This window comes from Carcharhinus amblyrhynchos, chromosome 29 (genome assembly GCF_965287045.1).
Source record: "Carcharhinus amblyrhynchos chromosome 29, sCarAmb.v2.hapA, whole genome shotgun sequence".
Taxonomy (NCBI): Eukaryota; Metazoa; Chordata; class Chondrichthyes; order Carcharhiniformes; family Carcharhinidae; genus Carcharhinus; species Carcharhinus amblyrhynchos.
In genome coordinates this window covers 24,739,862-24,764,784 of record NC_137352.1, presented here as the reverse complement: position 1 = coordinate 24,764,784, position 24,923 = coordinate 24,739,862, and the positions used below count along the sequence as shown (strand labels likewise).

Here is a 24,923-nt window from a genome sequence, read left to right as displayed (position 1 = left end):
GTGCTAAATTCTCCCTCAGTGTACCCAAAAGGTGCAGATTCTGATGACTAGGGGATTTTCACAGGAACTTCACTGCAGTGTCAATGTTAGCCTACTTGTGACACGAATAAATACACTTTAAGCTTCATTCACAATTAAGTTTTTTTCCGTTTAAAAATGTGAAATCTTGTGGTGTACTCCTGTCAACTAATTACTGAGTGTTCAGGTTTCTTCTTTGAACCTTAATGGTCCTGAATACTATTGGAATTGTATTACCAAAGTGAATAACCCCACATTTTCTCACATTACACTTCATCTGCCACTTTGTTACTCAATCACTTAACCTATTTTTCTATCCTTAGTCTCTTATTGCCCCCCTCCAGCTCAGTTCTCATCTAGCTTTGCGTCCTCTGAAAACTTGGATACATTGCTCTCACTCTTTGTTAGTAACTTTAATGTAGATTTTAAATAACAGAGATCCAAGCATTGATCCTTGCAGCACTTAACCTGTTATACCCTGCCAACTTAACAATGCAAGCCATTTTTTAACTAGCACTCTTGGGTAGGTGAGAAGGACACCTGTCAGAAACTGGATAACTTTTCTTTTGCAGGTTCTTATCAAGCTATAGTGTAACCATTGGCTTGAGTGGAAAAGCATCTCCAAGGGTAATTCTCCAAACATTTCCAAGGATAATTTCACAGCATTTCTTTCCCTGGGACCTCAAGTGTGGCTATGTACATGAATTCAATATTGTTGGAAATGCCATCAAAATCAGGTTCCCTTTATGGTCACATGCATCCTGACTTAGTCCTAGATTGCTTTTCCTTCATTATCACTGTACCAATGTCCTAGAATTTGTTCGGGAAAACCTGTCTGGTTCACTAATATTCTTTAGGGAAGGAAATCTACTGTCCTTACCTGGTGTAGCCTACATGTGACTCCAGAGCCACAGCACTGTGGTTGACTCTCAACTGCCCTCAGGTAACTAGAGATGGACATTAAATGTTGGCTAGCCGGCAATCCGTGTCCTGCGAATGAATGAAATAATAAATTCCCACCTGAGACTACTGTGGGAGCACGTTCACTGCAAGAATGGAGAATGAATTTGTGATAAAATTTATCTTGACTAACATTAAAATGCCAAGCGGCATGTTCTGTGCATTCCGGCCACAGATGTACAACATTCAGGCTGCCCTATTGTACGTCTGGAGACATGAGATCAGGGACATTTACCTTGCTCATTAAGAGTTCACGTAACAGCTTTCTCAGCTTATCACTCTTGTTTGGCAGAAAATCCATTTGAGCAGATCCCTCCAGAATCCAGACTCGTGAAGATGACCGCACTTTCATGGTCAAGCCATTCATTCATCATGTAACTCCCTCTGAGTAGTGGATCTTGCCCTGACCAAACTGATATCACAACCTTTTGACCATCAGTTTATTTGATCTAACATTTAAAACGATTACTTTGTGACCGATCATTTTACCACTTTTTCAACAAATTACTGGTCCCCAAAACTCATTCTTCATTCCACTAATCTCAAGATGGGGCAGCACGCTAGCACAGTAATTAGCAATGCTGCCCTTCAGCACCAGAGACCCGGGTTTGATTTCTGGCGTCGGTCACTGTCTGCGTGGAGTTTGCACGTTCTCTCCGTGTCTGCCTGGGTTTCCTCTGAGTGCCCCACTGTCCAAAGATGCGCAGGTTAGGTGAATTGACTGTGCTAAATTTCCCTTCAGTGGTGCCGGAGTGTGGCGACTAGGAGATTTTTACAATAACTTCATTGCTGTGTGAATGTAAGCCTGCTTGTGACTAATAAATAAACTTTAATATCATCCCCAGCATGGTATTTGCCACCTTAAAGTTTCTAGCGTTGCATTAAGATCTCAATTTATTAATCAGCAAAACATTTTAGCTTTCCACCTGATGCCAAGACTATTAACCAATACATCTTGTTTAAAAATCCTTGGAAAACACAGAATTAAACTTAACTGTAGTTAGTGGATTGCTGGCAGAGTCTGATATTCTGTGATCGAGCCAAGAACGCAGGAAAATGTTAGACCTCACTGAATACTTGCCCATTTAATGTGTTGATTGCTGAGTAGATAATATCAATGATACCTTTAAAGTAACAAACTAGAGTAATTCATCCTCAATAATTGTACAATATCACTTTGTGGAAACTTTACTTGCCCCCAATTTCAGAAATTGTTTTTTGATGAAAGTCTGTATTGCGGACAAATTTTCACTCAGTTTGTCCTCACCTTCATCTTGACATGTAGGAGGAGAAATGCCTCAGCACTGAAAAATCCCAAACTTGCTTGAAGATTACAGTCATCAGCGTTCCTGTGCCAGTTTCTGCAATACTTTGCAATACTCTTCCTTGCTCACAGAGTTTGAGTGGCTGAGCAAGAATATTACATGAGTCCTGTTCTTCCATTCTCTGGTGGCATCATACTCTAGAAATACCTCAGCAGATGTTCTGGGGGAGGGGGAGCCCTCATAAGTTCCAGTGCAAGGACTGCATGGGAATTGGCCAGAAGGTTTAAACTTTGAAGGGCAATTGATTGATGGTGGCATAGTGGTTAGCACTTTTGCCTCTCAGTACCAGGGACCCAGGTTCGAGTCCCAGCTTGGGTCACTGTCTGTGTGGAATCTGCATGTTCTCCCCGTGTCTGCGTGGGTGGATTTCCTCCCACAGTCTGAAAGACATGTTGGTTCAATGCAATGGCAATGCTAAATTCTGCCTCAGTATATCTGAACAGATGCAGGAGTACAGTGACTCAGGGATTTCCAGTTATTGCTCTGAATGGGGGTGCCTCAACACTGAACTCCAGTCTCTCTCCTGCTTCTCAACAGTAAGATCAGTGAAGACTTTACAATGTAGCATAGAAAATAAGGGGTATAATAAACAATACCAACCAAATGGGCATGGTGGCACAGTGATTGGCACTGATGCCTCACAGCGTCAGGGACCCGAGTTCGATTCCCAGCTTGGGTCACTGTCTGTTCAGAGTCTGCACATTCTCCCCATGTCAACATAAGTTTCCTCTGGGTGCTCTGATTTCCTCCCACAGTCTGAAAGACATGCTGGTTAGGTGCATTGGCAATGCTAACTTCTCTCTCAGTGTACCCAAACAGGTGCCAGAGTGTGGCAACCAGGGGATTTTCACAGTAACTTCATTGCGGTGTTAATGTAAATCTAATTGTGACATTAATGAATAAACTTTAAATGTTTGGATGGCCTCTGCTATATTAGCAGAATCATTATCCAGGGAAAATTAAAAGATTAAACTTCCAGTTCCCGGGTAAACTGAAATGGACTACACCACCCTCCTGACTATCCTCCCATTCCTCGACCACACCACTACCTTCTACCCTTACCTACCCCCACCCTTGCCACACCCTATTCTGACTATCCCCAACAAGCCCCTCACCCCTTCTCTACCTTCTGCCACCTGGCACCACCCCACCCCACCCAACTGCCCCCAACCCTCTACTCCCAACCCCTTTGCTCTCAGCTCCTCTGCTCCAAGAGTTGCTGGCCCCTCAGAGGTGAGTAGAGTAGTCAGAAGCAAGCCAAAATAGGGTGGCTTTTGGTGGGGATCCTCTATTCACAATGCAGTGTCCTTCAATGGAGTAGAGATGGTCTATGAACAAGAACCCCTGACAGGGTTTGCTGGGTGGTTTCCCCACTTGGTGAGTCCCCTGCCGACTGCTGATTGAACAAGTGCTGAAGAGGACCTATTCTGGCTAAATCAAGGGTTTAAATTGGCCTGTGAGTGGGAATGCCACCATTCCCCTTCCTGATTGAGGGAGAAGCAGGCAGGAGACAGAATCCCCATCCCACCACCAAACTTGCCTCACAGGTTGTATTTAATTCCGCCCGATAGGTCTAAATCTGTCAAACTTCCATAGATTAGTACCACATTCAATGATTAACACAATGATTAGACCTAGACTAACGAAGTCTCAAGATTAAAACATTTCATATTTGTCAAATATATCGTGTATTTGCAGAAATCAGCAAACCCTCAGCTTTGCCTGCAATCAGAAAAAAAATTGGTTGAAAATGTGGGACATAGATAATGTTTTATCTGTGGCAACTATAGTATGTTTACTTGAAGAAAATTATTTGCATACAATATAGAAATCCACCAATTTGGTAACATATTATGGATGTATTTGATCAATTTGGAAGTCAGCATAATTGCCCAGTTGAGCTGCAGTCTTAAAAGTACAGACATATTCAGTTCCGCAAGCACCCATTCAACCCATCTTGTCTGTGTCAGCACTTTTCCTAACAGATCAATCTCAATCTCCTGCTACTTCCCATAGCGTTGTCTTCTTCTCTGCTTCCAGTATTTCAGAGCGTTGCTCTTTATGCTATCTGCATCAAACACCCTGGGCAGAATTTTCCAGCCGCAATCGCCCCCAAGATCAGAAAATCCCACCTGAGGTCAACGGACCTTTGTATGGTCTGCCCCACAAGGTAATCGGGAATCATCGCAGGCGGGATGGGGAAATTCCACCCCCCTCCCCACCATTTGAGAAAGCATTCCCTCTGCCTGGTAAAGCAAATAAAAATTGGGTTTACTACAGATGATCTACCAGTACAGTAAGATTGGAGTTGAAGCATATTAACACGGGTAAGAGGGAAATGTTATATTGTAAGCTCTTCCATACTGCTTTTGGATTGAAATCACTTGATGCTGATACCAATGAAGAAAGTGTGGGGAGAACGATGGTGGTCCAGGAGGAGAAAAAGGAGGCCACTAACATTCATATAGAAGCTTTTGTGGCCTAAGTATATCCCAGGTATATGCTTTGCAGCCAGTGAAGTACTGCCTGGAATTCTCCAATGTTACACACTACAGCTGCCAGCGAGAATGGAAAATGTGGCACTCGGCCCAATTGCCTTTCCCAACAGCGGGGCTGGACAATCCCAGCCGCAGAAGAGGTCAGAGAATCCCAGCCACTTTCTGACGTGTTGTCATTTGTACCAGAGGAAACGTTTCACACCGCAGCCTGTGTTTAACGTGTGATCGCAATTACTCTTATCATAGGACTCCGAAGAAGTTTCAGTCGTGGTGGAACTGACTTCACTGCATCCGTCTCGATCTTGCTGCAATAAGGAGATTTGCTCAGGCGTGAAGCATTTAACGCCTCTGCTATCACATAAATTAGCAACGTAACAGCTAACCATCTCATAACGTTACCTGATCAAAAGTGTTTAATTAAAACTCGAGACCTTGGGAAACGACGCTGCGTCTTAAGCAAGGTTTCATCGCATCGTGTTACGCATTTAGCTATGATTTAGCTGCTTTCTAAGTCAACAGATATTAGAGGGGTCAAGGGGGCAGTGTGGGGATTTTCTCCGCTCATCGTATTTAGTGAAATTAGAACCGTTTATAAAGTTCCGACCTATAATTTTGTCATTTGGAGTAGAGTACATAAAGGCCTTTCCTTCCTGGGGCTGTAAATTCAAGTTTGCATTTCAGGACTGAACATCAATAACTCATTCGTCCATTGTCAAGCCTCTGACAGTGTTGTAGTTTATTTAAACAAATGAATAGCTGCAACCTAATTGTTCATAGCTGATAGCAACAGAGAAAAAACATATTAATGCAGGTGCAATGTGATCTATAGATTTCTTTTCAAGTTTATTTATTAGTGCCACAAGATGATTTGCATTAACACTGCAATGAAATTACTGTGAAAATCTCCTAGTTGCCACACTCTGGCACCTGTTCGGGCACACTGAGGGAGAATTTAACATGGCCAATGCACCTAACCAGCACATCTTTCGGACTGTGGAAGGAAACTAGTGCACCGGAGGAAACCCACGCAGACACAGGGAGAATGTGCAAACTCCACACAGACAGTGACCCAAGCCAGGAATTGAACCCAGGTCCCCAGCACTGTGAGGCAGCAGTGCTAACCTCTGTGCCACTCTGATGACATGAAGGATGCAAAACTCCTAATTATTTATTGCATTTCAATAAGTACTGTGAGAACAATGAGGATATAGGATGGTATATAGGATGGCATGGTACCACTGACTGTACTCTTCTTCTCTGCCCCCATTTAGAAGTGCAGTAACGTTCCTCCAGCTGCCCTTTTCTTTTCTAAACAGCAGCTATTTTCATTTTGTACGAAAACATGAATTGGGTTTTCTGTTTGTGTACACCATTTACTGCTCTCTTGATACCTTTTAGTAGGCTTGCCCCTTGTCTTGCCATGTTGCCTTGTGACTCTTATTAGAACATTAAACAGTACAGCACCAGGAGCAGGCCCTTCCGCCTACAATGTTGTGCTGAACATAACGCCAAGTTAAATTAATACTTCCTGCCTGCCTTTGGTCCATATCTCCCTATTGCATATTCATATGCTTATTTAAAAGCCCCTTAAACGCCCTTATTGTATCTGCCTCCACTACCACCCCTGCCGGCGTGTTCCAGGCACCTACCACTTGCTACGTAAAAATCTTGCCCCTCACATCTCCTTTGAACTTTCCTCCTCTGACCTGTTGTTTCTATCAACTTGGTAAAGTCACTTATCTAACAACTGCATGTCCATGTTTATCTTGAAAACAAAACGAGTAACAATGGCTGGAAACTTTGCTTGGGCTTGAGTGTCGAGTGTGTTGTTTAAGTTGCAAAACTCCCACCATTGCAGAATCCAGTAGGCAGTGGGCTGAATTCCTTCCTTGAGCAGGCAAGTCCTGAAGGATGAACTTGATGCAGATTCGCCAAAAGCAAACTAAGAACGGTTCTGATTTATACAGCACTGCAGCTAATCAGATACATTGTTCAGACTGTAATGGAGTCTGTATATAGATAAATTAAAAATGTATTCGAATGGCGATGTTGTGCAAGCAGTTCCGGTTATTCAGAATGAAGAATATTTCATGGTTTTTCTGTTTATAATGATGATGTTTTGTGTATCAGCTTTGTCTAAATTGGTAGCGCACTCACCTCAGAATTTTGTAGACTAAAGTTTCATTTGTTACATCTGAGTGAGGAAGGGAAATTGGCTCCTATTTATTCAGGCCTCTTGGGCGATCACAATAAACGGTTTATTTGGTTTATGGGAGGCATGGTGGCACAGTGGTTAGGACTGCTGCCTCACCGTACCAGGGACCCAGGTTCAAATCCTGGCTTGGGTCACTGTCTGTGTGGAGTTTGCAAGTTCTCCCTGTATCTGCGTGGGTTTCCCCAGATGCTCAGATTTCCTACCACAGTCTGAAAGATGTCCTAGTTAGATGCATTGGCTCAAACAGGTGTCAGAGTGTGGCAACTAGGGGAATTTCACAGTAACTTCATTGCAGTGTTAACGTAAGTCTTACTTGAGACTAATAAATAAATAAAATAAATTGGTTGTAAGATGCCTTAGTTTGTTGTGATATCATGAAAGGAACTATGAAAAATCTAACTTGGTCTTTGAACCAAGAGTGATGCAGTGGGTAGTATCTCTGCCTTTGAGACAGGAGCTCAGGGTATAAGTCCCACTCAGATACTTGATGACCAATGGAGGTGCATTCATAATACTGTCAAACAGGTTGAGTGTGTCAACCTGCAAAATCATTCCAAACACACTAATGGCTCTCGGTAAGAGTGAGAGAGACTCCAGGTCAGCCACGCTTGATGTGGAGTGGCACCCCTCAAGCTTTAAGCCCCTGGTGACAAATGAGCACCTTGTTCTGGGAATTACTAGGTATGGAAACAGACAAAAGTCTGCCTTTGTGCACCACTCGGTGTGAGAACTGATTTGGAATTATTTCTCTAAGGAGGGAATAATTTGTTTTAAATTTGCTGGACAAGATTGATTTACATGAATGATTTCACAAAAGTGCTGCATTATTTTCACAATGTAATTTTAAAACAATATAATTTCAGAAATGTCATTAGTGAAGGCATTTGGATCTGATTTAAAGATTAGAAAGACGTTATAAAGGTTTTATTTAATATCATTTCACCAGCATGGGTAGCTACATCAAAAGAGTCGCTGTTTACCTCTTTGAGTACGCATGATAGATCCTTGATAACGTGAAACTCGAGAGAATCTCCGGCCAAGTGTCACGAGAATTTTACTTTATATTTCCTATCAGATTTGTTCATGTTTCAGTTTTTCATAGAAAGCCATAGTAGAGCATTATTATAATAAAGCTTGTTGTAAACTCAGGGAAACAATTCCCGAGTGAACCAATTGTTCTATAAGATATGGTACCAGATTAATAGGCAAAAAGCAAGTATACCGTAGAGAGCACCTTTAATAACAAAAGATAAATGACAAAAAGAAAAGATGAACAAAGATGTTCCAGACAAGCGTGGCATTACATAGATTCTCTATTTCTTTTACCTGTCAAGTAATTAATTCCCAACTCTCAGAGAATACAAGTCAAAAATGCAGAAACTGGAAGATCAGAAGAACTCGGAGTGGGAGTAGGTCACATGGTATTTGGAGATGCTCCACCATTCAATTAGATTGTGGCTGAATCTCTACCTCAATTCCACTTTCCTGCCCTATCTTAATATCCCTTCAATCCCTTTGTGTCCAAAAATCTATCAATCACATTCTTCAATATATTCAATAAAGGAGCATCCACAACCCTGTGGGGCAGAGAATTCTGAAGATTCTCACCCCTCTCACTGAAGAAATTTCTCTCGTTTCTAAATGAATAGCTTATGCTGTGACTGTGGTCCTGATTTTCCTGCCTTATTGTGGCCAGCGCTGATTGGGTCGGAGCAGAGCACGGTCAGAGAATAGCCGGCACAAAACTACGTTTCAATCCTCCTAGCCACCGCGACTGGATGTAATCTGGGTCCAGCGCAGCAAGGGTGGGAATCAGATTATCATATTTGAACATGTTGCATCTCTTCATTGCATATTCCAACATTCGGGCGCAGTGGGAACCTGGTGAAAATCACTACTGATCTCCGCAAATGGAGACCAGACAGGATGGCCACACGGGGGGGCACCGAGGCTATTGAAGCACCTGGGTGGTTGGAGAAATGGCTGGGCTTGCCCACCTGGCAGTGCCATGATGCCGGGTGGCACTGCCAAAGTGCGAGGTGATGCTACCGGGTTGGCACTGTCACATGGATGCTGGGGCAGTGCCAAGGGAGTGGCGGTCTAGGGGGCTGGTGGGACCTAAGGCTGGAAGGGCATGTAGCAGGTCATGAATGGGGGGGGATTCCACTTTCAATGAAATCACTCCTCATTCTTCTGACCCCCGCCCAGAAAGGGCCCATTCTGCTCAATCTCCTCTTATAGCGCAACATTCCTATCTCAGGAATCAGTGTAGCGGAACCATCCTTTTAAGACAAGTATATCCTTCCTCATGCTGGAAACAAAAACTGTGCACATTGTCCCAGGTGTGATCCAAACAAAGCTTTTTATAATGCAGCAATATCTTCCTCACAGTCTCATCCCCCAGCAATCAGGGTGACATACCATTTTCCTTCATAACTGCCTGCTGTATCTACATTTTAAATTGTGATTCATGTAGATTGCACACAAATTCATTTAGTTGGCAACATTCACTTGTTCTGATGACCAATCGCTGGTCTGAAATGTTAACCTTGTTTATCTTGCCACATCTGGTTGCAGAGCTGCTGAGTATTTCTGTGTCTTTTTTTGATTTACTCATCTCTTGTTGCATTAAAGCAACAGCAAGTTCTTACTTCACAACAGCCGATGAAGGACCTATGCACAGTGTAAGATGCTCTGAAATAATTGTGCCTCAATCACACGCAAAACATGAAAAACATTGAATTCTTACATTTTTAATGCAACTCTCACAGGCACACTGCTGCATCCAACACCTGGCTGTGTTGAATCTTTCAAGTCAAGTCAACTATGTGTAACTAAAGAATTGGCGCCTAGTGATGCACCTTGATTATATTGTTGGGTTAATTAGTTTTGTGTTCAACTAATTAATAATCTATTGAAAACTTTTTTCTCAATGCTGCACAGAACATGGAAAGGACCGTGAAGCAGTTCTTTAATCGGAATAGGGATTTGGGTGAAATTAGTGTGAGCGTCTTACGTTAACATTCACATCTATAATCAATCATTCTGTTTTCCATTGAGTTGGAATCTATAAAGTGTTTCACATGAGGACTCAGTCTTTCGATTTTTGCTTGTTGTAGTAATCCACATTGTATTAGTGCTATGACAAACCATATGATACTGATGCATGATGGTAAAAAACCACTGTACTGTGATAATTAAGATGAGTCTGTTAATCTGGTTAAGCATAACTGGATTTTACATTCACTAATTTAGTGCATCGAATCCATAGAATTCCTACAGTACAGAAGGAGGCCATTTGGCTCATAGAGTCTGCACTGACTCTCTGACTGAGTACCATATCTGGGCCCTATCGCCATAACCCTATGCATTTACGCCACTAATATCTCTAATCTTGGGATACTAAAGGGCAATTTAGCATGGCCAATCCACCTAACCGGCACATCTTTGGACTGCGCGAGGAAATAGGAGCACCTGAAGGAAACCCTTGCCGACACAGGGAGAACATGCATACTCCACCCAGTCACCCAAGGCTGGAGTTGAACCCAGGTCCCTGGTGCTGTGAGGTACCAGTGTTCTCTATTGTGCCTCCGTCCCGCCCCAAAAATTGCAGTCGACATAAGATGATTTCAATCCATCGACCTCTGGGTCATGGGCCTAGCACGCTGCCTGTGCACCACTCTGCTCCTGACATTTACATGTCCTTCACGTGGGCATCAATTCCATTAAGGTCAGTGCTAACAAAGGGAGCTTAGTTAGCAAAAACACCTGAATTGTAATCGTTGAACACTTCCAAACTCCCTTGTTTACCACAACTCATCTTTCTTGACCTCCTGACGCTTCAACACCGTTCTCAAATCCAACTGAAAATATAGGAAATTTATAGATTTCATGTCCAAAAGTATTATCATTTATATGACAGCCACTGTCCTTCAACTTGTTCCCGAACCTATTGTTTCTCTAAACTCTCAGCTCCCCAGTCTGTCCTGCACTTTAACACTTTCTCATTCTGCAAAGTTAGACCTCATTGATCATCGAATTTGAATCATAGAATGCCTACCGTACAGAATGGGGCCATTTGGTCCATCGAGTCTGTAGTGATCACAATCCCACCCAGACCCTATTCCTGTAACCCTACATATTTACCTTGCTAATCCCCCTAACACTAAAGGGCAATTTAGCATGGCCAATTAACCTAACCTGCACATTTTTGAAGTGTGGGAGGAAACCGGAGCACCCGGAGGAAACCCACGCAGACATGGAGAGAATGTGCAAACTCCACCAACAGTGACCCGAGGCTGGAATTGAACCTGGGACCCTGGTGCTATGAGGCAGCAGTGCTAGCCACTGTGCCGATCACTCTGTAGGGGCCATTTATTCCTTAGAATCGATGAAGACAGCACTGCTACGACATTGAAATTAGCTTCTTTTATTGAACAGAAGCTAAAATTAAATCATTCTAAGAACGAAAAGAAAAGCTGGAGAGAGAGAGACTGGCTTTTTCTGCCAGCCCTGCGGTGATCAGAGCTAAAAAAGCTGAACTGAACTGCAAACACAGCCTGAAACTGCAATAGGTGTCATTCGCTATCTTTGTTATTGAAATTGTTTGGCACATGCTGTCTCCAACTCGGAGAAACCAACCTTGCAGGTTTTAATGGTAATGGTACAGTTACAGGCAAGGTGTTGGGGTGAGTTACAGAACAGAGATCTAGGGTACATGTTCAAACCTCCTTGAAAGTGGAGCCACAGGTGGACAGAGTGGTGAAGAAGGCATTTGGCGTGCTTGGTTTCATTGGTCAGAACACTGAATACAGGAGTTGGAATGTCTTGTTGAAGTTGTACAAGACATTGGTAAGGCCACACTTGGAATACTGTGTGCAATTCTGGTCACCCTATTGTAGAAAGGATATTGTTAAACTAGAAAGAGTGCAGAAAAGATTTATAGGATGCTACTAGGACTTGATGGATTGAGTTATAAGGAGAGGCTGGTTAGACTGGGACTTTTTTCTCCTGGAGTGTCGGAGGCTGAGGGGTGATATTAGAGGTCTATCAGCTAGATAGTCAATATCTTTTCCCAAAGGTAGGGAAATCTAAATCTAGAGGACGTAGGTTTAAGGTAAGGGGAGAGATACAAAAGTGTCCAGAGGGGCAATTTTTTCCACACAGAGGATGGTGAGTTTCGGGAACAAACTGCTAGAGGTAGTAGTAGAGGCGGGTACAATTTTGTCTTCTAAAAAGCATTTAGATAGTTACAAAGGTAAGAAGGGTATAAAGGGATATGGGCCAAATGTGGGCAATTGGGGTTAGCTTTAAGGGTTTTAAAAAATAAAGGGTGGCATGGACAAGTGGGGCCGAAGGGCCTGTTTCCATGCTGTAAACATCTATGACTCTATATTAGGAAAAAGTTGTTTGGTTTATGAAAAGCCTGTTTTGCTTGCATTGTACTTTTCAAAAATGCAGTCAATTTCTAGCTAAACCAGCATGCCTTCTGAGTTTTAAAATGCAGTCAAGTGTTAGTTAATTTTTTAAGCTGAACATTTAAATGTAATTGCACAGGCAGAAATATCTTAAAATGAAGTTTTTGCATTAAGGAAGCCAACTATACAATGGATCCCTCAACACTCAATCCTTTCCTATCCTAATTTGTATTAAAAAGTCATTGCCTTTTTGGCAAAGCTTCTGCTGACCTCTCCATTGGAGGTTACGGTATATTAAATCCTGTCTTCCGCTTCAAAATTCTTGAGAAACTTATTCTCTTCCACCAATGAAATAATACCTTTCCTTAAATAAGGGGACCAGACCTGCTCACAGTGCTCCAGATATAGTCTCACCAGTACCTTGTACAGTTGCAGTGAGACGTTCCTCCTCTTGTACTTCACATTCCATTCGCATTCCCGATAACCTGCTGCGTCTATGTGCTTGCTTTCTGTGTTTTGTGCACAAACTGCAGTGAATGCTGGTTCAATTGTTAGGTTTAAGTCTGAGGTCGACCAATTTTGAGCAGGGGTGTCAAGGGAAATGGGCATAGGGCAGGTACGTGGAGTTCGGCCACAGATCACCCATGATCTTATTGAATGGCGGAGGAGGCTTGATGGGCTGAATGGCTCACTCCTGCTCCTGTGTTTCGTAAGTACCCCTAAGTCCCTTTGTGTTGTAGCTTCCTGCAGTGTTTTTTCCCATTTCAACAATATCCTGTTCTTTTGATCTTTCTTCGAAAATGAACAACTTCACATTCTTCCACATTGTATTCATCAGGAAGCTTTTGCCCATTTACTTAACCTTTCAACATTTCTTCGTAAACTGCTAGTATCCCTCTCACAACTAGCCTTTCCATCTATTTGTGAGCCGTCTGCAAGTTTGGCTGCAATATATTTGCTTCCTCCTTCCAAGTCATTAATCATTAATTAATGTGAACAGTTGTAGTCCCAGCACTGATCCCTGGGGAACCCCACTGGTCATGATGTGGAGATGCCGGCATTGGACTGGGATAAACACAGTAAGAAGTCTCACAACACGAGGTTAAAGTCCAACAGGTTTATTTGGTAGCAAAAGCCACTAGCTTTTGGAGTACTGCTCCTTCACTGCCGAAGGAGCAGCACTGGTGTCGTGAGACTTCTTACTATGTGAACCCCATTGGTTCCAGATCATCAACCTGAAAAAGAATCTATTCCCCACTCGCGGTTTCCGACCCATTAACCAATTCTCTATCTGTGCCAATATATCACCTCCAACACCAATGGGTCTTCTCTTATGACAACCATTAGTGAGGTGTTTTGTCGAACACCTTCTGGAAGTCCAGATGCAACACGAGTACTGGTTCCTCTCTAGCTAGTCTGATTGAGACTCCCTCGAAAGCTCTCATAAATTAGTTAGACACGATTTCCTTTTAATGAAGCCACAATGATGCTGCTTGATGAGAAGATGATTTTCCAAATGTGCCGGCGTTACCTCCTTAATTGATTCCAAGATTTTCCCAACAATTGAGCCAGGATTTTGCCCTCCCGTCCGCCACAGAAAGCGGAGCGGGCGAGGGGTGGATATGAAATGTCTGTTGACCCATCCTTAGACTTGGCAGAAGACCAGATGTTTTACACGATATAATATTCCTTGCTGACTTATAAGCACCACCACATAATTTTCCAGCCTTGCTTGCCTCAAAGCCAGAAAATCGCAGTGTAGATATTAGGCTTATCGCTTAACAACTCCTTGCCTCCTCTCTTTTTGAATAGGGATGTCACACTGCTTGTGTATTACGCTATACCTTCCTCCTTATCTAAAGCAATTGCTCTATTTCAGATGAGAAGTATTATGCAATGCAGATTGCTTTCTCGTGACAGAAACATTAATGCATGTTGTAGTTTCCTGCTGCTATGTTGCTTCTGTGCGCCTGTGTATGTGACCTTTTCTTTGAAGGCCATTAAATCTGATTGTCAGAAACATCCTAAAGCTAATTGCAGGTTAATTATTATTCAGGAGGAAACTTTGCAGATTGCCAAAGTGCTTGTAATTGTTATCTTCACCACAGTCCCCAAATTTCTCTGAACAAGAGGCATTGCATCTATAATTGACCTCAACGTAAAATGATTGCATTTTGTCTCTTTGTTTGTACTTTTATTCTGTGGTGCCTGATATGTGAGGGACACAATAAGAAATGATATATATGTGAATCTCCCATGGTGATAAGTCAGCAAGGAGTTTTATATGGTGTAAGACATCCACTCTTGTGCCGAGTCCAAGGATGGGATTTTCTGGCCGCGCTCACCCCAAGGCCTAGAAAATCCTGAGGTCAACGGACCTTCCCACGCTCCGTGTCCCGCCCGCTACGATTCCCGTGACAGACGGACAGGAAAATTCCACCCCGGTTGTGTATCCCTTTCTCAGGTACAAGGCTCAAATTCTTGGCATTTTTAAATTAGATGGACAAGGCTTTTTTTTCCAAACTGTAGCTCAGAACCCTGACTTGTTCATGGAAATGTTTATTACAGAATTGCAGATATTGTAGCTTTAATAGTAAGAACATTTATTTTGGACAACGCAATGCTGATGTGTACTTTTCAATGTAGATTTTTGGCTTTGCATCAGCACTGCTCTCGGTTAAGTCAAGGATGTGCCATTTTGGAAGCGCAGAGGTGTTAAACCCTGTAATAGATGATCTATTGTTGTGCGTCAAGCTCGAAGCTGTGGGCAACTTCATGTGCTCCTATAAGGTCAATTAAAAGTTAACTGCTCTTACCAGATCCTCAGGTCAATTGGAGGTCAGATTGACTTTCTCTCAGTTTAGTCTGTGCGATGCCTGAACTACAATGGCATGACAACTGAGTTATCTGTTCTCCTACAAATCCCAGGAGTCAGGGTATTAAGAGAACATGCTATTTATAATAGTGACACCTATTCTCATTCAGCATATTTCAAATACCTCAGTCAACTTACCTGAGCCTGTTGCAGCTCACGGAAGTGGCCTGCTTCGCAACTGTGATGAAGAACATTGCAAGGAGCACGTATCTGACTCTTTGAAAATGCAAATACAGCAGTTGCTGTGTTATCCATCGACATGCAAATGCAAGTTCTTACCACTAGGTGTGGCCATGGAGCAGCCTTGGTTCCAACCCTCAACTGTCGTCATCTATGTTGGGAAAGGTGGAAGGAAGAAAACTGAATGCAGATCTTGAAAAAGAGAATTGTCAAATTTAGCACCCCCCCCCCACCCCCATACTAGTTTATGCTGAAACTATAGTTAAGAAAGCCCACCAACGCCTCTACCTCCTCAGAAGACTCAGGAAATTTGGCATGTCCGTGATGACGCGCTCCAATTTCTACAGATGCGCCTTTCTGGCTGCATCACAGCTTGGTATGGCTCCTCTGCCAAAATCGCTACAAACTACACAGGGTTGTGTACGTAGCCCAATCCGTCACACAAAAGCAGCCTCCCGTACACTCTGCACTGCCTCAGCAAAGCAGCCAGCATAATCAAGGACCCTGTATATCCAGGACATACTCCCTTCCGCCTCCTTCCACCGGGAAAATGATACAAAAGTCTGAAAACACGCCCCAACTGACTCAAAAATAGTTCCTTCCCTGCTGCCTTCAGACTTTTGAATGGTCTTATTACACATTAAGCTGATCGTTCTCTTTACCCTATAAGTGGCTGCAACACTATATTCTGCACTCTCTCCTTTCCTTCTCCCTGTGTACTCCATGAACGGTATGTTTTGTCTGCAACAGCTTGCAAGAAACAGTACTTTTCAGTGCCCAATACATGTGACGATAATGAATTAATTCAAGTTTTTGTTCTTGACCTTCCCCTTTGAATTGCTCCATCTTCTTTGACTTCTATTCTCTCCTTCAAGAGTCTGCATGACTCCCAGGCTCTCGAAAGTTCCACCTACTCCCACCAGAACCCCATGCCAGGAAATATCTTTATTCTACTGGATCCTCCTCCTCAGCGCAACCTCTTACCTGCCCTTAGCAAGAGTCATATTTGAACCCAACTATCCGACAACTCAACTGAGAGACATGTGACTTTCCAACCCCCAATCCTGAATCTCTGCGAGTACAAAGTCTCACAACACCAGGTTAAAGTTCAACAGGTTTATTTGAAATCACGAGCTTTCGGAGCACTGCTCCTTCATCAGGTGAGTGCTCATGATTCCAAATAGACCTGTTGGACTTTAACCTGGTGTTGTGAGACTTCTTGCTGTGCCCACCCCAGTCCACCGCCAGCATCTCCACATCAGTTATTTCCTCACCTTATATTACTCTTGGTGTTACCTCCCCACGTGTAAAATGCTCCTGGTTCAACAAGGATGTCCTAAAAGTTTAACCATTCAAGCTAAAGATGATTTAAATAAGCAGTAATAATAAGTGAGTTAACAGCAGCAGCAAATGTTTATGCCATGCTTAAGCAGTACAAATGGAAGTGCTACAAAGCTGAAACATGTTCAAATCCCACATTACAGAGGAGAAAATTGATGAATAACCAAAAGAAAACATTTGTACATCTAACCCTAAGGGGTTGCTCTGGAGCAACTTAACCTCTCATGGAGACTTTAGAGACAGAGAACTCAAAGACAAAGTGACACATCAGTTCATGGAAGTAAATTGTTTGTCTAACTGATATCTATCTTTATTACTAATTCCTTCTGATCTGAGAAGCCCCATACCTTAATGTGTATGGAATATGATTTGGAGATGCTGATGTTGGACTGGGGTGGGCACAGTAAGAAGTCTCACAACACTGGGATAAAGTCCAACAGGTTTATTTGGAATCATGAGCTGTTGGAGTGCTGCTCCTTCCTCGGGTGAGTCAACATGTGACCTCAACAAGTATCTCACAATAAACCTGTTGGACTTTAACCTGGTGTTGTGAGACTCCTGATTGAATGAAATATGGATTCATTATGCGGCAGCGATGATGGCTCATTGGTGAGATCTTGCTTGGGCCAGTCATCTAAACCTGAGTGGTGTAGAAATTACTTCTCGCTGAGGGTGAATCTCTGGAATTCTTTGCCCCAAAGGGTGGGAGAGGCGGGATCATTAGAAGTATTGAAAGTGGAGGGGGATAAATATTTGATAGATTGAGGAATGTGGGGAAATGGCACAGAAAAAGAGCTGAGGGTGGCATTGATCAGCCATAATCGTATTGAAGGGTGGAGCAGGTTTGAAGGGCCTGGTGGCCTGCTGCTGCTGCTTGTGTTGTGTTGAAGCCTGTGGTAACAATGGTTACAATTCAAAATTGATAAACACAGAAATTTTACTTTGCAACTCTCGGCTTACTGATAATGTCTCCTCTCAGAATTACAGCTGTGTGCGTGTTTGCAAATTAAAAGACTGAGTTGCCTGGCCATCCTATTTACAACAAAGGGCAAAGATAGAAACCACTTCCGCCCTTACATGTGTAAAATTCAGACATGTAATTTATTGTCTCCAAGACATAGACCACAGAGACCTCTGCCACAGATGAGCAGCAGAAGCACGTTTTTATTACTAAAGTTCTTGTCTTAACTACACAAGTTTGTAAAAATTAGATGGAAATTGGCATGATCTGTAAAGTGACAGATCCTTCTGGTAGCTGCTTAATTTTCTCCCCATCCTCCCTCTCCTGAAGGCATTGATTCTTCACTGGATGATTACCCAGGCATTGGTCATTCTCTCACACCTTCTGTATGCGATCAGTCCTCATATTTCAGCTTTGACAGCAAGCGTCAATATTCTATTTTGACTGCAGGGGCATAGTTCAGAATCAATTTAGTCCTCCACCAAGGCATGCAGACTTCAAGCAGTTCTGGATAACAACCTTGGCTGGCCTTCGTTTTCAACCTACTTTCACTCGTACTTGTCAGACCAGAGGTCAAGCATGGAATAATGTTGGTTTATCTGGTTTAACCATGTATGTGAAGGCGGCACTTTTTCTTCACCTGTGGTGCTGTTTTGCAACTGAGATCAAGATACATATTGAGGTCAAGTGTATATATTAACATAGTGGGAATACACATGTATTTTATAATCCCCTAAAATCCTAATAGGGGAAAAAATACAATTTGGACCAGTATTGTTGTTCCTCACTTTTTATGGTGTTCCATTTTGAAGGCATACGAGAAAAAGTTCAGACAATATTCCTATTTCCCCATCTGGGAAACGTGACAAATCCTTTCTCGTGAAAACAGTGGGAGGAATCTTGTCTCGGTGTTGCTTGCTGGCTGGAGAGCCAGCGACAGACCACCACTCCCTCCTTTTGGGAAGACCTGCCGAACCACAAGCCAGCAGTGGGCCTTCAACTGGTCTAGAATCAAGGCCCCAGGGTCAAAGGTCTCGTCGACCGCCAGCCACTCATAGGTCAGCAGCTCTCAGGTTAAGCAGTACCACAGCGGAGGCCATGGTGAAGTGATTTATAGCCTTAACCCCTTATGGGGCTATTTCAGATCAAGAGCACTTCTCTGATAATCACTCTCACTTGAAAGAGTCAGCTAGCCCAGTCTGACAGACACTAGTTTGGATTTGAAGTACTGATCCATTTCTCCTTTGAGGAAATGAGTCAACAAATAATATTACATTCTTCCAGATAGCTATCTTTAATAAGCATTGGCTAAGTAATAAATATCCCAGAAACTTTATGAGTCTCTCTTCAATAATGCATCTCCCCTTTAAGAATATCTGCCAGAGGCTCTTGGAATTGTAGACAAAATGCTACGAGATGATATATTTACAGACTTATTTAAAAGTTTTTAAAGAACCGAATATACAATACACTTCAAGTGGCAAAGTATATCATAACATTAAAGATTATTAAAAAGATGGAAAGCTTGATCCTATTTCTAATACAGAAGCCAAAATTCAACCCCTCCAGTAAAATATTTCAGAATATCTATCAAAATCTGAAGTGAAATATTATCTTCAGTTCCTTGAGTAACATGTTGCCTGTGCAGTAAGGAATTTCTCCCCAGTTAAGAGTAAAATTATCTGACTACGCATTTGGCATCTTTACCATGAGAAGCATTGGTGAGGATTCTAATACTTCTGAACTTTCATGGTTATGTTCCTAATTTTAAACTGTTTGTAACCTAATCAGCTCATCTTCTGCAAATGTGGGCATTACCTCTCTCTGAAGTTTCATCCCTTTTCAGTGTCCTTATAAGGCTATATCATTCACTGGAGTTATAGAGTCATAGAGATTTACAGCATGCATGGACCCTTCAGCCCAACTTGTCCATGCCACCCAGTTTTTAACCATTAGATTAGTCCCAATTGCCCATCTTTGGCCCATATCCTTCGATACCAATCTACCCATATAACTGTCTAAATGTTTTTTAAAAGACAAAATCGTACCCACCTCTACTACAGTCTCTTGCAGCTTGTTCCAGACACTCACCACCCTGAATGAAAAAAATTGCTCATCTGAACCCTTTTGTATTTCTCCCCTCTCACCTTAAACCTAATGCCCTTTAGACTCCCCTAATTTTGGGAAAAGATGTTGACTATCTAGCTGATCTATGCCCCTCCTTATTTTGTAGACCTCTGTAAGAGCAGCCCTAAGCCTCCTGTGCTCCAGAGAAAAAAGTCCCAACATATCCAACCCCTTTTTATAATGCAAAGCCATCAAGTCCCAGTAGTCTTTTCTGCACTTTCTTTCTAGTTTAATAACATCTTTTCTTTAATAGGGTGACCAAAACTGTGCATGATATTTCAAGAATGGCCTTACCAATGTCTTGTACAAGCTCAACACGACGTTGGAACTCTCTCAACTCCTGTACTCAATGTTCTAAGCAACAAAAGCAAGCATGCCGAATGCCTTCTTTACCACCCTGTCCATCCGTGAATCCACTTTCAAGGATCTATGAACCTGCATCCACAGATCTTTCTTCTATAAGTTTCTTCAATGGCCTACCATTAACTGAGTAAGCCCTGCTCTAGTTTGATCGACCAAAATGTATCACCTCACATTTATCTAAATTAAACTCCGTCTGCCATTTATCACCCCATTGTCCCAATTGATCAAGAACTCATTATGATCCTATATAACCTCCTTACTGTCCACCGTGCCACCAATCTTGGTGTCATCTGCAAACGTATTAACCATGCCCTCTAAATTCTCATCCAAATCATTAATATGAGGCACTCTGCTGGTCGCAGACCTCCAGTTTGAAAAACAGTCCCTTACAAACACCCTCTGTTTTCTGTCATTAAGCCAATTTTGTATCCAATTGGCTACCTCACCCTGGACCCTGTGAGATTGAACCTTATGCAATAACCTACTATGTGGTACCTTGTCAAAGGCCTCGCTAAAGTCCATGTAAACAATGTTGACTGTACTGCCCTCACCTTCCTTCTCGTTTACCCCCTCAAAATACTCAATCAAACTTGTGGGACATGATTTTCCAATCACAAAGCCATGCTGACTGCCCCTAATCAGCCCTTTGCCTCACTAAATTCCTGTAGATCCTGTCTCTCAGAATACCTTCTAACAATTACAGACATGAGGATCACCAAGCTTTTCCTTGCAGCCTTTCTTAAACAAAGGCACAATATTTGCCATGCTCCAATCTTCAGGCGCCTCACCTGTGGCTGTCGATGATTCAAATATCTCTGCTCGGGGACCCCCAATTTCCTGTCTCGCCTCCCACAGTGTCCTGGGGATTTATCTACCTTGATGCGCTTTAAGAATTCCAGCATCACCTCCTCTGTAATATGCACACTCCTCACTACATATTTTCCCAAGTTTCCTAATTTTTTCAACAGGAAATACTGAAGAAAAATGTTTTAGTAAAATATCAAATTACTTAGTTGTTGAGGATTAAAGTCGTTCGCTTTGATCTGGTCAAAAAATGTTTACACTAATAAAACAATTAATGTAACTTCTGTTTATTTGTTATAAAGTCAAAGTCACATAACTCTTAAAATGATTTTCAACTTTACCAGGAGCGGTAAGTTCGGTTTTCTTTAACCAGGTCAGCCCAAGGCTGCATTCCCATAGCATCTCATGTAAAGACAAGATGTAAAGATTTTACATCTTTTGTAAAGATTTTGTGAAGATTCTGTGATTGAATATTGATAATTTTTATGTGAGTTAATGATGGATCATAACACATCTATGATATCTGGTTTTACTTTACACTAGTTTCTTATCAAATTCCTTGCTGAACAACACCATGAAAGTCTCCAGATGACAAACAAACTTGATGTGCTTTACATCACAGAGACATTGATGTCTGTTAATGTTATTTTTTACATTTGTTTTGCTAAAAGCTATGTTATTAGAGTTATTTAAAATAGACAGGACCTGCATATTTAGTCATGCATACATCACACACTTTATAATCAAAGGGCTTTAAAAACATTCTACTCCCACAGAAATTTCTTTGTGTCAAGGGGAAAGGCTGTGGCACAGTGGTTAACACTGCTGCCTCACAGCGCCAAGGACCTGGGTTCAGTTCCGGCCTTGGGTGACTGTCTGTGTCGAATTCACACATTCTCCCCGTGTCTGCAAGGGTTTTCTGCAGCTGATCCGGTTTCCTCCCATAGTCCAATGATGTGTAAGTTAGGTGGACTGGCCACATTGAATTGCCCCCAAGTGTCCCAAGGGAATTAGCCACATTACATTAAGGGAACTAGCCATGTAAATACTTGGGGTTAGGGGGATGGGGCCTGGTTAGATGCACGTTCAGAGAGTTGCTGCAAATTTGATGGGCTAAATGGCCTCCTGCTGCACACTGTATGACTCTGATTAGATAATGGACATGTGTTTTAAGTCAGTACTGTCATATGACAATGATTTCCCTGTGCATAGCGGAGATATCTAGATGAAAATTTTATTCCTTCTCTGCTTAAAAAGAGAATCTTTATTCCTAAAATGCAATGTACAAATTATTGCTGAATTCTACCTAGTTATCTATATTCCTCCTAATTATATCTATATTCCTCCATAGTGGTTGCTGCTGGAAGGACAGGCCCTAAATCCCAGAGTCGCGGAGCAACCCAGGCCAGAGGTAAGTAATGTGTGTGTCACTGGGGTGGGGGTACTGGGAAGCCAGCAGCAAGGGCAGGGATGTGGCTCTTAACTCCCACTTTCCTGATGTCCAGTCTTCTGCTCGAGGGACTGACCCCACCCCCTCCTTCCCTTGCAAGAAGGTGGCAAACAAGCTACACTGTTTTAGCTGCCAGTACACCAAGCAGCAATAGGTTATCACCCCTGGTGGCAGGATGAGGCCCTGAAGTGGTCATTAATTGCAAGGTTGACAATGGGCCTCCCCTTCCCGCACTTAATTCTGGCAGGAACATAGGAAGTAGGAGCAGAAGTAGGCAAATTCAGCCCATAGAGCCAGCTCTGCCATTCAATCAGATCATGGCTGATCTCTGCCTGGTCTGAAAACCATCTGCCCGCCCATATCCCCTTATTCCTTGTCTTTTTATTAGTAAGGCAGACGCAGGGAAGTTCCATTGTGCGCGGGTCCATGCCCATCATGGCTTCAAGCTCTGAGAGCAAAAGATTCTGCCTTTGGTTGTGGGTCTCTTTGGTTGTGGGTCTGAGTTAGAGTGAAGAAAACATGTATCTGTCGAAAAGCAAAGGTGAAAATATCCGTCCTTAGACACTCCCGCATTTACTTGAAATAACCCTCGGCTGAAACAACATTCAGGGCTGTGCAAATAAAAGTCAATAACAATTAGGCATCCGCAGACCCTTGGTACTCTACCAAACTCTCATTTGATTAAAATTTTCAGGCCAAATCCTCAAGAAGAGTAATGACATTGTTACAATAGCGCAACACAAATATTTGTATTAATTATTTGGGCCTTTGACTTATCTGTTGGTTTCAGAATGTAATCTAAATTAATTAGGGCTCATTGTGTGTTATGTTAGCACATAATGGGTAAGACATTCAACGCATATTAAATTGGAAGGTTCTTTTTCATTTCAAATGTTGATTTAGTGCAATTCAAATAGCTTGATTAATCCTTTGAACAATCGATAAGATCAGCAGCGATCCAAATAATTGGTTGTCATTGGTCTAGTTGCATTTTCTGCAGTGAAATTCCCACTGAATGGAGTGAAAGTAGTTAGCGTGGCAATACTTTGAGCATATAATTTTACAACTTTATGTATTTTACATTGTTCAAAATGAGGCTGTACGTTGTGAAAAATTGAATGCTCCACGTGTTAAATATTGCGTGCAAACATGGGCCATAGGTGGCTCATCCAAAGCATGTTATCTGCAGCATGGGCCTTTGTGGGTGGCACGGTGGCACAGTGGTTTGCATTGCTACCTCTCAGTGCCATGGACCTGGGCTCAATTCTTGGCTTGGGTCACTGTTTGTGCATGTTCTTCCCATATCTGCGTGGGTTTCTTCCAGGTGTTCCAGTTTCCTCCCACAATCTGAAAGATGTGCTGGTTAGGTGCATTGGCCATGCTAAAATTCTCCCGCAGTATACCGAACAGGTACCGGAGTGTGGTGACTAGGGGATTTTCACATTAGCTTCATTGCAGTTTTAATGTAAGCCTACTAATACTTAAACTTCCTCCATCTAGCTCCCAACAACCTAGAGTTACTTTCCCCTCAGTAACGTAACTCCTTGGATCAGACTGGATTCTTCTATATCCTACTTTTGTCCGTTCAGATTGCTTTTGGAACTAAAATAGTACTGCACCGTGCCCAAGATAATGCGGGATTTGCTTGAGATTACCTAACTGTTTATATACAAAGTCTGCAAACAGCAGAGATAAATACACTTAACCTCACAGCCAAATCTGGATCAAAGCCTAGAATTCAGAGAATAATACACAGTATTTTAATTCACTGCAACTTGCAGATTCTTGGGTATACTTAATCCAGTATATCATCGAGTGCCAAGACTCAGGTTTGGTATGATTATTTAAAAAATGAGGTGGCATGATGGCACGGTGGTTAGCACTGCAACCTCACAGTACCAGGGACCCAGGTTCAATTCCTGGCTTGGGTCACTGTCTTGGGTCATGTGCAGAGTCTGTGCATTCTCCCCGTGTCTGCATGGGTTTCCTCCGGATTCTCCGCTTTTCTTCCACAGTCTGAAAGGCCTGCTGGTTAGGTGTATTGACCCGAACAGTTGCCGGAATGTGGCAACGAGGGGAATTTCACAGTAACTTCATTGCAGTGTTAGTTTACTTTAGTTTACAAATGTCTGATCTTAAGCATTTAGACTTTCAGGGCTTTCTTTTTCTGGGAAACTTTTTGCCAGGTCAGAGGTGATAAATGCAAGGAGTCACAGGTTCAAGGTGAGAGGGGCAAAGTTTAACACAGATGTCAGAGTGATGTATTTTACACAGAGGGTGATGGGGGCCTGGAATGCATTGCCAAGCAAGGTGGTAGAGGCAGACGCATTGGGATCGTTTAAGACTTATCTGGATAACCACATGGACAGACTGGGAATGGAGGGAAACA

General features: G+C 42.5%; 1 protein-coding gene across 11 annotated transcripts in view; it reads left to right on the top strand.

The window, feature by feature from the left end:
• LOC145359914 (opioid-binding protein/cell adhesion molecule-like) overlaps window positions 1-24,923 on the top strand; it is a 1,043,301-nt gene that overhangs the window by 757,857 nt on the left and 260,521 nt on the right. For all 11 annotated transcript variants that reach the window (XM_080214779.1, XM_080214778.1, XM_080214775.1 and 8 more), the window contains exon 4: window positions 22,436-22,495. In XM_080214779.1, the coding sequence (XP_080070905.1) occupies window positions 22,436-22,495 (60 nt within the window). The remainder of the gene's footprint in view (window positions 1-22,435; window positions 22,496-24,923) is intronic.